General features: G+C 29.1%; 1 protein-coding gene across 2 annotated transcripts in view; it reads right to left on the minus strand.

Annotated features, from left to right (window-relative positions):
* The window catches only part of Stt3A (catalytic subunit 3A of the oligosaccharyltransferase complex), a 47,116-nt gene that overhangs the window by 15,580 nt on the left and 13,400 nt on the right, over window positions 1–18,136 (minus strand). For both annotated transcript variants that reach the window (XM_075380757.1, XM_075380758.1), the window contains exons 7-10: window positions 13,135–13,326; window positions 8,799–8,952; window positions 4,965–5,203; window positions 444–608 (exon numbers count right to left, since the gene is read on the minus strand). In XM_075380757.1, the coding sequence (XP_075236872.1) occupies window positions 444–608; window positions 4,965–5,203; window positions 8,799–8,952; window positions 13,135–13,326 (750 nt within the window). The remainder of the gene's footprint in view (window positions 1–443; window positions 609–4,964; window positions 5,204–8,798; window positions 8,953–13,134; window positions 13,327–18,136) is intronic.

Raw genomic sequence — 18,136 nt, forward strand, 5'->3', positions numbered from 1 at the left:
GCTAAGTGTAAAAATATTATTTGTTTGGACCATTTTTTTAAAAAAGAAGATAATTGTCAAACAAAATTATGCATTTTCTACATTATAAAATTAAACTTAGTTTTTGTTTCTTAAACTAGCTAAAACCAATGAATTATACCTTTCAGAATACTGTTAACTTTTCACAACACTGTTTTACTTTGCGATAGATATATTTGAGAAAGATCCTAAAACATATGTTACTTATAATTTATTAGAATAAGAAAATATACACATTTTTTTGGATAAAGAGAGAGGTCTCTTAACATTTACACCAGATATGTACAACATATTGATCTACCTACATTTTGTCAATCTTACAGACAAAGTCTTGTTAAATTTATTTAACCAACTTGTGAATTTTAAAAGCTAATTTTATGCAATAAAAAACTAGGCTTTGTGATAAATACAAATAAGAAACGTACCTCACTCTTCATTACAAAATTATTTTCCAGTTTTCTAGCTTTTTTATCAACATTTTTATTTGGATCCACTTGTTTCATGTATGTATCCAACATAGCATTAACAGCAATACCTGATAATATACACATCACAGGTGCAAGTACTAACATCAATCGCACCATTACACCCTAGAAAAAAAGATTTTTTTAAAATAAAAATATATTTGTATATATAACATTTTTTCAATAATGAATTTATAGGAAACTAATTTATTTCCAAAAATAAAATAAATTATTATAATTAAAAAATAAATATTATAATTAAACTTATCAATAAAGTACTAACCTCGATCCAGATTTCTGGATTTTTAGCTTGAACTTTCTGGAATGCTCTGGGTCAATTGTTTGAAATGCTAACAATAATCTTGAGAAAACAAAACAGACAGAATCAAATAAAACTCTTTATGAACATCATACACTCAAGTGATTGACTGCACTTAATTGTTATTAGGAGGTAGAAGACAGAAAGAATTTCCCTGTATTTCGGGCCAGTATAATCCTCAGGAAATAGCTAGTGCAATCCTACCTCACTGTATATTTTCATCTAAAAATTTAGAAAAGTTTTCATTAAAGGTTATAAATATTTGCTCACCCACAAAATATCAAGACTGAACCGATAACTTTTTCACCTAAAATAGATTAACCAAATTTTGAAACAAATCTTTTTTTTGTCAAATATCATGCATTTGTTATGCGTCTTAAAATCAAACGGTTTCCTATAAATTATTTTTAAATATTCAACATAAATCTATAAAGAGACCACTTCAATAAATCATACTGACATAATATAAATAATATTCTGTTGTATACTTTTGCTGAATTTTAAGAGATTCAACATCAGAGAGCACAAAGTAGCTTATTTATTTTATATACAATATAAAAGTAAAAAGTGTAACTGTATAATATACAGGTATACAAATTCAATAGTTTTGTTAAACTTTAATTAAATTTAAGGAAATCTTTATCTGCAAGGTAATTTGTATATATATTATAGAAATCTGAATATAAATTGAATAAAGTTTTGCTTTCAATAGAATAGAATCAATTTTGTTTGGATAATTTCTTCAACATTAAATCATGTTGATATAAACTTATAAGTAAGTCTTTCAAAATTCAATACTTAAAGATAAAAATTTCTCTCTTTATCAAAATAACAAATAATCAGATATAACACAGATAAATGAAATAAATATTAAAAAATTTTCAAGAGAACATAAATTTAAAATAGTTATTTATTAAATGAATCATTTTCAAATTAATGAAATTTATCTTCTGAAGGAAGATCTTTCTCAGTTAATTATCAGCTCCCTCTTCGGCAAAATATTAGAAACAATGTCTTTAATAATACCCATATTAAAAAGTTAGGAAATCCATTAAGTATGCAACTAAGTAATGTATTTGATCTATGTGCATCTGTTCATTTATTTAATAAACTGATTTCATCAACTTTTCTGAGTTTGTAAATTCTATGTTGTTCAAATACAATGATATCAAGGTTTTTATGTACTACTTATAAAACTTTCATACTGTGGTTAATATATTTGTACGAGAGTCCTGTTTCTATGAAGTGATTTAATCTTACCTGACGATTCAAATTTGTAATGATTCAAAAAGAATAATGGAATATTCTACATTTTTATTGTCAGTGTAGAACTAATGCAACTACACTAGAATAATAATAAATAATATTATTTCCAAAAATTTTTTTTAAACAAAATGTTAATTATATTGTATTTTGTTATGACAATAATTATTTTTGTTAAACTCTAATTTCAATTATTTTTGTTAAACTCTAATTTCACACTAAATGAATTTTTTTTTGTTAACATTTAACAGTTTATGTATATATATATATAATGAATTTGGCTAGAGGCAAACTTCTCCAATGTTTAACTGAAGTGATGAAATGGAGTGAGCAAGTAGGTCACTGAATTGTACAGTATGATTATTTGTTTGTATGAGAGAAAAGTACAATGCGATAGTTAAAAATAGCAGGATATTGCTTTCTCACAACCAATTAAATTTTTATCACAGGAAGAATTATTTAAATTTAAATCCTAATCATCATTAAGTAACTTTGATTTTTCAGGCTTGGGGTCTTAGTTTAATTTAAATTATAATTTGAAAAAGAATGAACAGAAAATGGTATTTCTCTATGTAATCTGGAAGTAATATGGACATTATACATTTTGTGAAAATTTCCCCAATTTTAAGGAATATTTGGGCCACATGCTTAGGAGAGAATTTCCTGACACATTTGAAAGTCTCAGAATGGCTAAATGGAAAGAATCTTTATAGGATAGAATGGTATTTACGATCTGCTTCAAATTTAGTTATTGTGTGAACAATAATTATTATTTATATTTAATACTGGGGAATAAATTTAATTACTGTGTCTAAGTGCCGCATATGTATGTGTGAGCACTCTGTAGAATATTAAGGACAATTATGAAATCTATTTGATTGTTAATTCTTACTATTTTTTACCAACTTTTCAAAGAAAAGTACGATATTACTTTCAGTCGCATGGTGGGAGTGGGGAGTGAAAATGAATTTTCTTTACATTTTGAGTTACAAGGAGTACGAAAAATACCATTTACGTAAAAAGTAATTACAATACATACACATGGCGATTCCAAATTGCACAGCAATCTCTTGGGAGATGATTCTATAACCAAAAATAAGAAAAAAAGTTTGTATAAACATAGGTCAGAAAACGGTTAGTTAGAGAGTTTCGCCTCGCGAAACAATTAGATCTGCTTTCTGCTCCTTCTGTGAAATTAAATCATACTAAAATCTTCAGGGTACAAATTTGGTATTTCCTTATGATTTTTTAGTTAAGAAATTCAATAAATGTGGTCCCAAACCTCTGTCTTACTTAAGTTTTAAGAAAAACGGGATAAAACACAAAAAAGTTTTGTTGGAAAATACATTTCAATAGGTTTGGAATAAAATAACTGTTAATTTATCCATATAAAAATAAAAATTTCTAGAATACAAATTTTTATTCTATTCTTTCAGAAAGTTAACTTTGCAGAGAATTTAATTCTTAGAAAATTGATGTAAATAAGGTCTATTAAAATTAAGCATAAATTTGAGAAGTTCAACTTTAATTAGAAACAAAACACAAACTGGATCGGAAAAGTGATACGAATTTAAACAGAAAAGTTTAAATACAAATGCAAATTTTCTTAGTAGAAAACTGAATCTTTATCTGAAATTTAAATTTTATTTATTTACTTTTTAATAGTTGTTTTTTTTATATTTAATTTTTCCCACGTTTCTATAAATTCCATATCTTATCAGAATACCCTTTATGAAATGAATTATGTCTTTTATTCATATTTAATAAATTTACTTATTATTATTATTATTAATACTCATTATTATTATTGTTTTTAGTTTAGGAAATTCAACAACCATAATGCTTTCAGTTTAGTTCAGAGTGAAATAAAAACATTTAGAGATAAGAAATAAACGATTCATTTATTTTTTTATGCCTGAAGGCGCACTAAATCCAATGGCCAGACGGTTATTATAGTTCAACTGCGTACTTCTAAAGACCATATAATTCCAGAAATGAGCAAGGTAGTTATTTCACTAATGCCTTTCTCCAGTAGTACTTTTAATTTCTGGAGGAAAAGCCAATTTTGTTATAGCATATAATATTAAGCCGGTTAGAGATCAATATGCTGATCCTGTAAAAAAAAAATGCTCAGGCCTTCTAAACATTTGCCATCAGGGTGAAAGTTTGATGTCTTATACAATGTTTTGGTGGGGTTTGTCTCATTCCTCCAAGGACAGATTCAACGGTCACCAAAAGTCTTACTGAATAATAAGATCGGTCTTCATCAAGTAAATCCTGTTCTTTCAATAATGCAATTTAATAATTCAGAGATATGACATTTTAAATTTATAGTTTAATAGTTCTCACATTTATCTGCTGATCCTTTCTTTAGTAAATAATGCTTACATTGAAATCTTGATATCTTATAAACATTACACATTAATTTCTAACAACGTATTTATGTTTATTTTATGATTAATTTACTAAATAAGGTTGAAGCTTGTGAATGAGAATGTGTAGGGAAATTTTTATAACGAATGAAAGAAGCTAAGCCGGAATAGGATATGAACCCCTCCAGATAAAATTTGACTTGACATTTCAGGTGCTTCCACTTCACCATGGAAATCGGTCCAATTAGTACAGTAATTATGATGTTTATAATCAATTATACTTCCAGTACAGTATCAAACCATTATTCAGACCCTTCCATAAAAAATAAACTTTATTCCAAACAAATCAATAGAAGATAAACAAGAATAATGTAATAACGCTTACTGCATCAAATTACAATCTAACTAACCTTCCTGTGTTATTTACTAACACTACCAATAAGCTATATTATAAAAATATAATACTTAAAATAGAAAGGTAATAAATTAAACATTATAAACATTACTAATTAGTTATTAATTACTTACAGCAAAGTAAATGCTTGTAACTCCGTATAATATTAAAAATATATTGGCATCAGACAATTTAGCAAAACAAAAGTAAAGACCAGCTGGGAATAAGAATACAAGTATCTGTAAATCAAAGTAAAATGATGACCATGATGTCGGCTGATGTTCAGATACAGATGCTATAATCGGTATATGATTTTTTGCATACGATGGATCCAATAACGTGTAGAATCTTCCTGTCCATGGAGCAATTTTTCCTAACAAAAAAAAATTAAATACTTAAAAAAGAAAAACAAAATAATACTGATAAAATTCAAAATACACAAATTACATAGGCAGCTCATTCATGTATTATCTTTTCTGTGGGCATTACTGTATCACTTTATTTATTATCCTTCCAGCAACTACAGGCGAACACCTAATTGCAGCTATTCTTATCTTTTTGTTTCAATAACATAAATTTTATAGGATATGAGAAAATAACCTGACTAGGATTTGAATCAAGTGATATCCAGATGAAATGCAGAGATACTTCTTACACTTATTGAATAATGCAACAATAGGTCTAACTTTCTCTATAAAACTTGAGTAGAAGGGAGAAATTACATCCATTATTCTTGTATATCAAATATATTTCTATTTTCCTTGTTCTAAAACAAAATGTTCAATGGAAAATAAATGTATGGCAATAAGATAACATAAATTATTTTCTAACAAGTTGAAGGTTACAACCATAGATGATAATAAGACTAAAATGTTGAAAAAATCTGAACAGACTATAAAAGCAGAAATTATTCAGATGTCATTGAGAATTTTATGCACACCTGAATCTCCTCATTTGGAAGAGCGAGAGATAAGACGGATGTAGAGAGATCGTGATCCCCACTTGGCAGGAGAGATGGGATCAATTAATGAAAAGAAGATCCATCAAACTAATCCCGCATTTTCAGAGATGGCTGGCTTGCAAACACAGAGAACTAGGGTATCTACTGACCCAGTTTCTTACTGGTCACAAGTGTTTTAAAAGGCATACCTGTATGTGATGACACTGAAACCATTTGCAGATTGTGATTATTATGGGAAGGAAGGTATCAAATAACACTCATTCTTGTCCAATTGATTCCAGTAGCATAGGAAGCACGTCGGAAAGAATTCGTCATACTTAATCCATACAATATCACTGGGGCTATGCTGCAGGCTGACATGGCATGCAGTGTCCAGAATGTTGGTTAAGATTTTCCAGACAATATGGTGAAAGAAATGTAGCAGTGAGGAATTCCTTCTGAATTTCTGTTGGGGTTGTTTCTATCAAAGCAGGTCTGGTCTGAGGGTGGAAAAAAAACAGTTATTGAGCAGATACAACTGTGTAATTTTAAGTTTATTTCATTCTATTCATAACAAGTTATACTATTTTCTTTAATAAAACTAATAGTTAAATGTAGTCAACATTTATATAACAAGTTACCGTTTATTAAAATAATTTTGAAGTTACTGAATATTTTATTAAAAAAAAATATATACTATCACTATTATTGTACCTGAGAACATTATTCTTTTAAAAATTATCGTAAGAATACAAATAAACTATTTTTTAATAAATAAAAGTTTTTTACAAGATGTTTTCTTAATTTACATGCTAACAGGAAATGAATAATCTGATTATAAATTTAAGTTAAACATTAACAATTAAGTTATAAGCATGATGTATCTATTTGGTGTTTAGTAATGCAACACTCCAAATGAACATCACTAGTCAGTGATGTTCATTTGGAGTGTGGACTCATTGGTTAATTTACTTCACAGGTTCTTTAGTAAAATCTCCTTGTTTACTCTAACTGGATTTTTTATATCTTCCTTAATTTTGATTTCACTACCTAATAGTAGCATCAGTGTTCTGCTATTTAACAGGTATATTTTTACACAGCATTGGCTCTCTATTCTTTTCTATTTTCAGTTAACTTCTGTATAACCATAACTTCTTTCTACCTTAATATTATCGAGCAGTTTCCATCTTCATCTTCCTCTCCCTCTCTTACCATGCACTGTACCCACTAAGACAAACTTTAACAAACAGTTCTGTAAAACAAGTTCAATCCAGTTTCTTTTTCTATTTCTCTTTTTCTATATAAAATAATATATAAATAATAATATATAGTATCTATAAAGGCAACTTGTCCTGACTGATTCATCAATGCCCAGAAAAAAGTCTGCAGATGTGATTTACCTTTCCCAACACTCTCTAACACCTCATTATTACTAATTCTGTCTATATTATTTTTTCTAACCTGTTCCAAATCCACATTTTGAAAGCTTTTAATTTTTTCTCACCTTCCTTGCATAAATTCCACATTTCTGCCCCATATAATGCTACAATCCTTAAAAAACATTTGACAAGTCTTTTCCTCAGATGTTTATCAAGCTTACAACACAAGTTTCTCTTTCTACAGAAAGTTTCTTTTGCCATTGCAATTCTAATTTTTATTCATTTATGCATCTCATACCATCATAGATAATGCTCCCAAGATATTTAAAGAGCTCCATTGTTCAATTTCTCCTTCTTCTTCTTGATTAACTAACAGTTTTTTCTTATCCTTGTCAATTATCATACATTTAGTTTTCTTACTACTGATTTTCATAACATAGTCATTACACACTCTAAATTCATCAGCATTCCTGTAAGTGTCTTGATATTATATGCTATTTAATATCTTTTATACAAATCTGATGCATTCTACTCTCTTCCCACCCAAACACATATTTCCCTTTCCTTCCATGCACTTTTCTATGATCTCTTCAAGGTAAAAATGTTAAACAGGATAGGCGAAAGAAAACATCACTGTCTAACGCCTCTTCCAATCTTGCTTTCCTCCATTAAGTCATTTCCTACTCAAACTTTTACTTCTTCATCAAGGTACAAACTACTTATTAGTCTTCTTTCCTTCCAGTCAACACCTTTATTTTGTAGAATGGTCATTACTTTTTCCAACTGTATTCATCAAAAGACCTTTCAAGATCTGCAAAAACTACATACACATCTCTCTTCCTTTCTCAATGTACCTTTCACCAATAGTTTTCAATAATCCAATAGCATCTTGTGTACCCCTTCTGAAAACCAAATTGTTCTTCAGCAATAGATTCAGAAAGTCTGCTAGATATCCTTCTATTCATAACCTCAGAAGCACTTTAGCTGTATGGGACAACAAACTTATAGTTCTGAATTCCTCACACTTGATTGAATTCTTTTTTTTTCTACTGATATCATCAGAAGTCTCTTGGCTATTTACCTTTCTTATAACTCGTATTACACAAATATATATATATATATATATATATATATATATATATATATATGTATATAAAACTTCCTTTCTTAAATATCACCTATAGTCTCTACATCTCTACATTTTTCCTTTAATTTTTAATTTCTTTTGCTAAAAGTTTAAAGTTGGAAAGTGATGCCACTTTATCCAATCTCTTTTTGAAAAAGCATCTTTTAATTTCATCTATTGCTATCAGAATTATCTGATTTAATTGTTAGAGTTCAATTAATACTAACAGAGTTAGTTTCTTTCCAACAGGGTTATAAATTCTCTTTCCAGAGAATAACTGGTAAAGCTTTGCAAAAGATCAGAAAAATCAACACTCTGAGGTATCAAAACATTAAAAAATTGTGTATATAAAAATGTATCACAAGGAATCTTGCTATGAATTTTATTCATTAAATGATAAAATGTCGCCAAAAGAAATGAAAAAACAATTCATTAGCATTTGATTAACATTTATTATATTATTGTTTTTTTCAAAATAAACTTAATGCTATGTTTCTAATACGTAATCTAAAATTAATCATACCTGTTAATGTAAGTACACCACCAGCTATAGCACATATTCCAACTGTACTAACAACTACAGCTTTAAATAAGATATCAAAGTCTTCACCAGACATTTTGCTACGAATGTAATCCACACAACTATGTAATTGACATAAGCCAAACACACCTAATGCCTAAAAAAAATAAATAGCAAAAAAAAATTTTATATAGAAAAATAGTATAAATATATATATATATATATATATATATATATATATATATATATATATATATATATAAATAATAATATATAATATCTATAAAGGCAACTTGTCCTGACTGATTCATCAATGACCAGAAAAAAACTATTGAAGATAAATTGATGAAAATTTGTATACATGTTCTTGTTACAGAATAAGTGCACACTAAGAAAGAATTTTTTAAAATCCAAGTTTAAAGGGTTAAAATGGAGTAACAATGAAATTTAATTTTTTTTTAATTTATCAATAACAAATGAAGATATCAACTTGATTTTTGGTGTGTGTAATTTTCATTTAAATATTTAAAAACCAACTTCTAGATTTGTCAAAATTCAATCTTGAAAGGTGTGAAGAAAGGTAAAAAAAATTTGAACAATGACTGCAAATTTTCCCCATTTCTGACTATATTAAACAAGATATTCACTAGATTGGCTTGCAAATACTCTTCAGATAAATAGCATTTTCAGTTTTTTTAATTTTGATTTTTAAGGAGTGTGATGTTGTTCAGCACACTTGCTCAACTAACACAGCCACTACCATTGACTGTATGAGATTTATGATTGGCTGCACTTGCCTCCAGTTACTTGACTAAAAAAAAAATTAAAGTAATTAAACAAATTTTTTAAAACTGCGACACAAAATACGATCCAAGTAAACATATAGATGAACATAAAGAAGGTATCAGATAAAATCAAAAAGAAAAATCGCATTGCCTTCTACAGTCACCAATGAACTGTAACAGGTTGGTAAACATTTTACTTACTCATTTTAAAAATCAACTGGATCAATGAAACTGAAAGAGACACGGAAGAGCTGAAAATAAAACAAGAAAACATCAAAGAAAGTTTATTTCTGTGAAACAAATTGCAAAAATCACAAGTTTCCTGGAAAAACAATAAAAAAGAAGTATATCTGGATAGAAGAAAGAATATAAAAAACATCTTGATGGAGATGTGGATGAAAAAGGAAATTAAAAACTAAATTATCTGAATAACGTAGTAGCTGGAATTTGGGGAAAGGTATCTCCCCCACACAAACACAGGTAACGCTAAGAACCAGGCAGAAATGTTTTTACCAGTATGAAGTATGGATAATTCTTATAATTAATATTTCTAAGATGGAGGATGACTTTTTGAAACCCACATTCTTATATCACTCAAAGTGATCCTGTACTGACCAAACTGTTGTTCTGAAGAAATTACAATACCATAATATTTTTTAGATATAACAGGCTTTAATTTTTATTTATTATCATTATTCTCACAAGCATGAGTTTAATGAACATAGTGGGGTCCAAGGGACAGAGCTTACTGGCTAGACGAAAAGGACAGGCGAAGCGTGCCGTGACTGGCTAAATATCCTCTGACCGCAATCGGGAAATGCAAGTAACCATAAAGTTCAGGTGAAGCTGTGATGGGGATGCTCTATTTTTTGGGCTTGTAAATATAATTTAAAAACCATTTTTGGGTTTTTTGAATTTTTATTTTTTAAGGGATGCGATGGTGAACGGCACAGCGACTCAACAAACACAGCCACTACCACTGTTACTCTCTCTGCGACATGACTGCTGCACCTGCTTCCAATTATTCTACTAAAATATTAAATTAAAAAAATTGAACGTGACAGGAAATGCAAGTAACCATACAATGCAGGCGAAGCCATAATGCTAGTATATAAATAATAGTGAAAAATAAGTAGAAAATAACTTAAAATATCGCTAAAATTACACCATCATGAAATATCACAACAAAAACTTGTTAAAAAAAAATATATATATATATACACAAAATATGATAAAAGTATTAGAGGCACAAAAAACTATAATTTTGGAGATTTAAAAAAATTTGGGAACTCAGATTTAAATTCGAACAAACTGCACTGAAAAATCTGTATTCATTTTGATGTTGCACAGAACAACACTATTATTCTACTACAAAGGACAGCTGTGGTTGTCAAGGTTGCCTTCATTTATTTGCTTATTTTGTGTAGACTAGTTTTTTGTTTTTTATATTACACACAAGAAATTTGTACCAACTGATTTCACTTGAATAAATGAGGTTTGTTTTGACATTACACATGACATTCTGGAATGTGCCAACGGTGATTCTAACTTTGTTACGATCATAAAAATTGTTGATGAACTTTGGGTATATGGATATGATCAAGAAATAAAAACTCAGCTGTCACAGTGAAAGTCACTATTATTGTCAAGACTAAAGAAAACAAGACAAAGAAATAAAAACTCAGCTGTCACAGTGAAAGTCACTATTATTGTCAAGACTAAAGAAAACAAGACAAAGGTAACAAAGTAAATGATGTTGATTGTTTTTTTGTTTTTTTTTTACTACTGCATTACCAATGCAAACTAGAAAGCCAAACTCTCAACAAACTGCACTACCTGGAGGTTCTGAATCATCATTATGAAGTTCAATACAAGAGATCTGTGGAAATCACACAGGCGAAGCTACACATCACAATAATCCACCTGCCCATTGGTCAAGTCTAATCGAGGATTTCTTAGTCAAGCACATAATTCTCCAGTTCACAAAGTTCCTTATTTAGCAACATGGGTTTTTGTGATTTCCAGTTACTTAAAGCTGAAGATGTCACTGAAACCTGATTGATTCCAATATGATAGCTAGAAAGACATGATGACAAACATAGCGCAGCTATGTTTGTTCCAAAGGACTATGATAAATATTTCCAGAATTGAAGGACTGCTGGATTAAACGGGTGGAATCAAAAGGGAATTACTTCAAAGGAGACTGGAAAAATGAATCAATCATATTCTGGGTAATCTGTTAATTCAGAGTCTAACTTCATGCATGTTTCAATTAGTGATCTTACATAAACAATGTAACAAATAGGATGTTTTAAGGCTTCTACACCAATAACTCATTAGGCAAATAAATACAGGGTGTTCCATATAAAACGCAACCCATCAATCACTCATCCATGAAATTTCAAAAGTCAAGCTTACTCCCCTACTCGTTACTGAAATGAACTCTTCATCGGAACTACGCGGCGACACAGTAGAACACTACCGATAGTAACAACAATGCAATCATAATGTTCAGTGTATTGCTAGACACAAGATGGTGTTTTCGCTAGATGAATGTGTTTTCATTGTTGAGTCGTACTTCAGTACGAAATCAGTGGTTGCAGTGCAAGATTTCTTTCGCCATAAGTACCCAGATACCAGCTCCTAACAAAATATCAGTATTAAGGTTAGTTGCAAAATTTAGACAGACTGGTTCTGTTAATAACAAGGAACACAAAAGATCTGCGTCAGTGTTGAATACAGATACAGTCACTGAAATCAAAGACTGATTACTCGCCTCGCCAAATGAATCGATCAGACGTTTGTCTGCTGAAATTAATTTGTCTAAATCAACCGTTCATCGGGTGACCAAACAATTACAATTACGACCTTATCGCATTTAAACGGTTCATCAACTTCTTGAGCCCGACAAAGAAAAACGGCTACAATATTGTCAAAAGTTCCGTCGATTTCTGCATGAGGGAATTAATGTTATGGATTCGTTATTTTTCACAGATGAAGCACGGTTTTAATGCAGAACGATATAAGGATATTTTATTTCAGTTCATCGCACTCTTGGAAGAGGAAGACAGACATTGCTGGCTACAACATGACGGTGCGACATCACACTACGCAGGTTCAACTTCTGATTTCGTTGAGGAATTCTTTGGTAATCGTGTTATCGGTCAAGGCTTGTGGCCACCAAGATCTCCAGATTTGACTGCGGCGGATTTTTTTCTACGGGGTTACCTCAAAGAAAAAGCCTACAGCAACAAACCACGAACAATTGAAAGTCAATATTGAACAAGCTGTATTAAATATCCAGCCACAAACTTTGAAAAAAGTTGCAAGAAACACTGTAAAAAAAATTGAAGCTTGTATTCAAGAAGATCTTCCACTTCCAGTTCCAACATTTACTCTAAATGTAAGGTAATGGATGGTAATAATAAAAATTACATTTACATTTACACATGCCTTTTTATTATTTCAATATCTACCAATATAAGGTTGGGTTTGCTTTTTATATGGGACACACCTGTATATTTAAAATTATACAAAAAAAAATAAAAACATACCAGCATATGTTCAGAACTCTGTACAGGTTGAAAGCCAACAAATGATATTTGCATTGATAATATAGTCCCAACACAATACAACGTACTGTATGCAACATAAATACGATGTGAAAACCGTCCAGTAATCATTAATGTTAAAACATGTAATGGAATGAGATTTATTAAGAATACGTAGCCTCCCCATGATGAAACCTGTAAACAGAAATTAAAAAAAAAATCCACAATTACCTCAACATTTTATACACATACTACCCATATGTGTAGTATTTGAGTATTTTACAAAAATATAAATAGGCAGCAATATTTTTCAATGGATTGAGAAAATAAAAATAAAAAGTACAATTGCCAAATACGTGCAAAAAACTCAATAATCACATCCATTCCAAAGGAGCAAAGAAATATATGAACAGTTTGTAGAGAATCTTTTTAGGGAAAATATCATTTGTAAATATCGTTGCAACGTCAATTAATGTAATAAGTAGTTTTTTTTTATAAAATTTATTAACAGAATATTTATAAAATTAATTATTTGCAAGACTTTATTCTAATGTCTAAAATACTACATTTTTAAACTAAGTTTTTACAACTATTATAATTGTCAAATTACAACCTCCTGCAATACAAATTAGTTTTGAATTTTTTCTTCATAACTTTTCAAACAATTCAAAATTACTTTTTAATAGAAAAAAATTCCTGTAAATATAGAATGTTTGGCAGATATGGATGTATACTTTGCAAAATTTGTTTTTCATATTATTCACTGCCTTAGACTCATTGTTACGCTTTATATTGGCACAGTTGTAAAATCTCTTCCATTTTTGTCTCTGTGTTAATTAGTTGCATAGTATGTTTCGGTATTGTTCTCACAATAAAAAAAAATTATTTCAGTTGTGTCAAGTATGCGTACAATGAAAATAAAACCTTGCTTGCACAAAACAGGCAGTCGCTGTGCATGGCATTATTTACTTTTTTCCATAACATTAGGCTCATTCAGAAACCAAGAATTCTGCAGTACACTGTAATTAACTATTTTCATAAATGGTAAAAATTCTTTTCACAATTAAAATTTATCATAATTATGTTTAATATCAAACAATAATCTTATACATATATAAAAATGAATGTTTATTTGTCCCGTATGTGTTCCTATACTATTCATCCAAATGTGATAAAACTTTTGTGAGTTGTTGTGCACATGCCCATAAAGGTTTTAGTATTACTTTGGACCCGCTAGGTGGTGCTGGGGGTCAAGATATTAAAAAAAATTATATTTATTGTCCAATTTGGCTCATATTAAGAATGTATATGTTACATGAAAAGAAATATTTTTACAAAAACTGATCTGCTAGGTGGTGCTGAAGTCAAGATATTTCAGAAAATTTTATTTATGGCCTGATTTGGCTCATATTGAGAATATATATTAATTACATGAAGAAATATATTTTCACAAATTAATTTTCTTTTTTGTGGCCTGATGATTATTCCCTCTTTTAATTTGGCTTTACTTAATGGTGAAAAAACCTCAGCTAAATATTTAAAGCTGTCTCAATCTTTATATAATACTATTACAAAATTCTTCATCAAGTCGTAGTTTTATGTGTAAAGGTGGTAAAATAACACAATCTGTTTTCAACAAGGGGAATATTGACAACATTTTTCTTTCCTAGAGTAAACTGATTTCGTTTTGGCCAGTCTTTAATTGCGTAGTGTTTATCTGTAGCCTGACTATCCCACAAACACAAGAAACAGACACATTTTCTAAAGCCACTCTGGAGACATACTTTCATATGTCTCCTACAGCATCTGCTACCAGTATAGAAGAAAACTTATTCGAGTTATGCAACAACAATTGCCTTTAACCTTCTTTTTGATGAGTCTATAAATAAACACCAATCATGAATAACATATTCAATGTCCAGTTCAGATATTAGCCACCCTAACATCATGGTAGGAACAAATTAAACCATCTCTTCTGAAGTATTTCAGTAAATTTTCATTGTAATTTCTAAATACTGAAATTCTAATATCCTTGTTTAATAAATTCCATTCTCTAAGACATCAACCTAGGAGTTCTGCATGTTGTTTTGACAAATACAAGTCACGAATTAGGTCGCTCAGTTCTGCTTGTGTGTTGAGGTGAGGGGTTCAGTATTTGATTCTTCTGGAATGAAATTAATGGAATAATTAATGAAGTTGAGGAGTCATCGGTTGAATCTTCTGGGGAATCAGAAATTTCTTTCCAAGAAGTTGGAGCAATTGGAATCAGTAAATCAACACCATGAAGTACTGGTCTCATAGCTGAATGAACATTTGGGTATACAATACTGCTTTTATTGTTTGAATTGAAACCAGTAACATTTGATAAGCAAAAATAGCATTCATAAATAGCATTTGGCTCTCACCAAATCATAGGTATGCCAAAAGGCAAATGCTCTTTTTTTCCTTTTAACCACTGTGTTAGCTTAATGTAGTATGCTACATATGTAGCCCAGGATTTACCTTGTTCTCCCACGGGACAGTCAAAATAATGTTTGTACGCAGTTTTCAGCAGATTCAATATGGGTTTTCATTGACTTTTCATGGTGAATTCTCCACAAACGTAAGGGAAAAAATTTGGAGAATTTTTACAAAACCGATTTTTATTGATTGTAAAATTCAAAATGTTTTAATGACTGAAACTAAACTTAAATACTTAATTACATAAATAATTAAGTTTTAATTTATAATTACTTAAAATACTTAATTGTTTCACCATGGAGTGCAATAAAACACTACATGAAACAGACACAAACAACTTAACAAATCTTGATGTTCAATATAATAATACCAAAAGTTATTCTGTCATAAAAATCTTTCACCAAATTTATGGTATCACTTATGAAACAATCTTTATATGTGTATGATAAAACCACTACCACAAATAAAGAACACAGCAAGTCATACCAAGAAAATCAAAAACATTCAGCGTTAAACTGAAGAAAATTTCATCACGTTGAGTTACTAATTACTTGACTCACTGATTTGTCTATACATGTCAGGCTTGACATGAAATGACATCACTCGACTTATGCATCAAATATAGGTCTACAGCATTCATCACCATATAGATTAGATATGAGTACACAAATATACAGAAGTACTAACTTACTTGTATTGTTTGTTCCACAAAGGATGGAACAAATGTATTTAAGGGATTATAACTTAAGAACGTTATGTGATGGGTTGTTTCAGAATATATATTCAGATTCAGCATATAAAATACTAAATAGAACATCTAATCCCTTTTCAGTTCCAAATTTCATGTTTAACAGTGTATTTGTATGTATAATTTAGTGAAATTATGGATGCAATATAATTACATTTAAACAACAGTTAAGATTTTTTTTTAGTTTAAAAATATACCTAAATTAAAATTCTTGTTTTTACAATCTTTATTTATTAAATTAATAATACAAATGATGTAATAATGAATTATAACTAATAAAAACATAAAAACAGTAATAAATTAAACATGCTTAAATAAAAGTACGATTATTACTGTCCAATTAGATGGGTGTAAATATTTTCAAGTTCGGTAGTTATGCAACCTCGACCTTCTTCAAAACAAGCTTTTATTTTTATTATATGCACTGTACTTGTTATTAATAAATATTTACAATAATACACAAGTTAATTTACTTAATAATAAAAATTTATAAAATAGAAAAGGATCAAATAATATTTTATAAAACACAAATTAACCATTTAGATGTTTAAAATTACTAAATTCTTTCATAACGTATAATTTACAACAAAATGGGCAATTACTTGATATCCATTAAATACTAGCTTTCATACCTAGCCTTGCTTGGATGCTAAATCATTTCTTTCCACAGGAAACATAAATCTCCTTTGCTTTCCTATTTATTGAATTTAAGCTTTCATTTCAAATCTAACTTGTTTATTACCCAACAATAGTTTTATGGTTTGAACACGAAGAGTTTGCAGAAAGAAAATATATTTTAAACTTTCAAATATATAGTACAATAACTAATATAACTACATAAATATGTACAATTAGATTTTTAATTTGATAATCTTAAATTTTTTAATTTAATTAAATTAATTAATTAATCCTTCTATGAGCATAGAGAAAATTGCTATAGACAGCTTAAGTTATATATGAAGACATACACAAACAAATGTATAATATACAAAACAACTAATGCAACTCAAATATATAAGTCTGTACAAACATACAATATACAATCAAATAAAAGCAGTTTTCAAACTACAACACAACAGAATACAAGGCTGCAATGACAGACTCATCAAACATTTGTTGATTTCATGTAAACATTTGTTGTCTTTCCTTCCTGTTCCAAAAAAAATAATAATATTAAAAAATATTTGGGAATGCTTTAGATTGCTCCAAAATATTCTAAAAATTTTTAGTAAGTTCTACAAATTCCTAAAATTAATAATGTTGAAAAATGTTCTAAAACACTCCTAAATTTACCAAAATTTTAACCTTCTATAATGTTTTAAGGTTCTCACCCCCTCACATAGAGGTTGTGATAGAAATGTCTAACAACATTAGGAAGTAATAATTGTCCAAGTTTGGTTGAAATCAGTTCCACAGTTTAGGAGATGTGACCTCTATTTATATTAAGATTGATGTATTGGATAAAAAAATACTCTGACAAAAAATGCAGCATAAAAAATATTCTTTCAGTTACATTGTGAGACAAATCCTATTATTTTTAAATGATTAATTTGCCTTAGACTCTTGGCGTTTGTGGTATTTGATAATATATACTAGACACTTTACAAAATACTATTCATTTACTATACTATACTATACATTTTAGAAAATACTACATAAAATATGCTAAGCCTGACCAGAACTGAACCTAGATAAACGACTAAGGTGCTACCACTCTGCCATTGAGGTAATTACAAGAAAAATGATCAATAAGTAAAAAAAATTCATGGTAGCAACAAATGTCATTAGTGGAAAGAT

This window comes from Lycorma delicatula, chromosome 12, assembly GCF_047948215.1.
Source record: "Lycorma delicatula isolate Av1 chromosome 12, ASM4794821v1, whole genome shotgun sequence".
Lineage (NCBI taxonomy): Eukaryota > Metazoa > Arthropoda > Insecta > Hemiptera > Fulgoridae > Lycorma > Lycorma delicatula.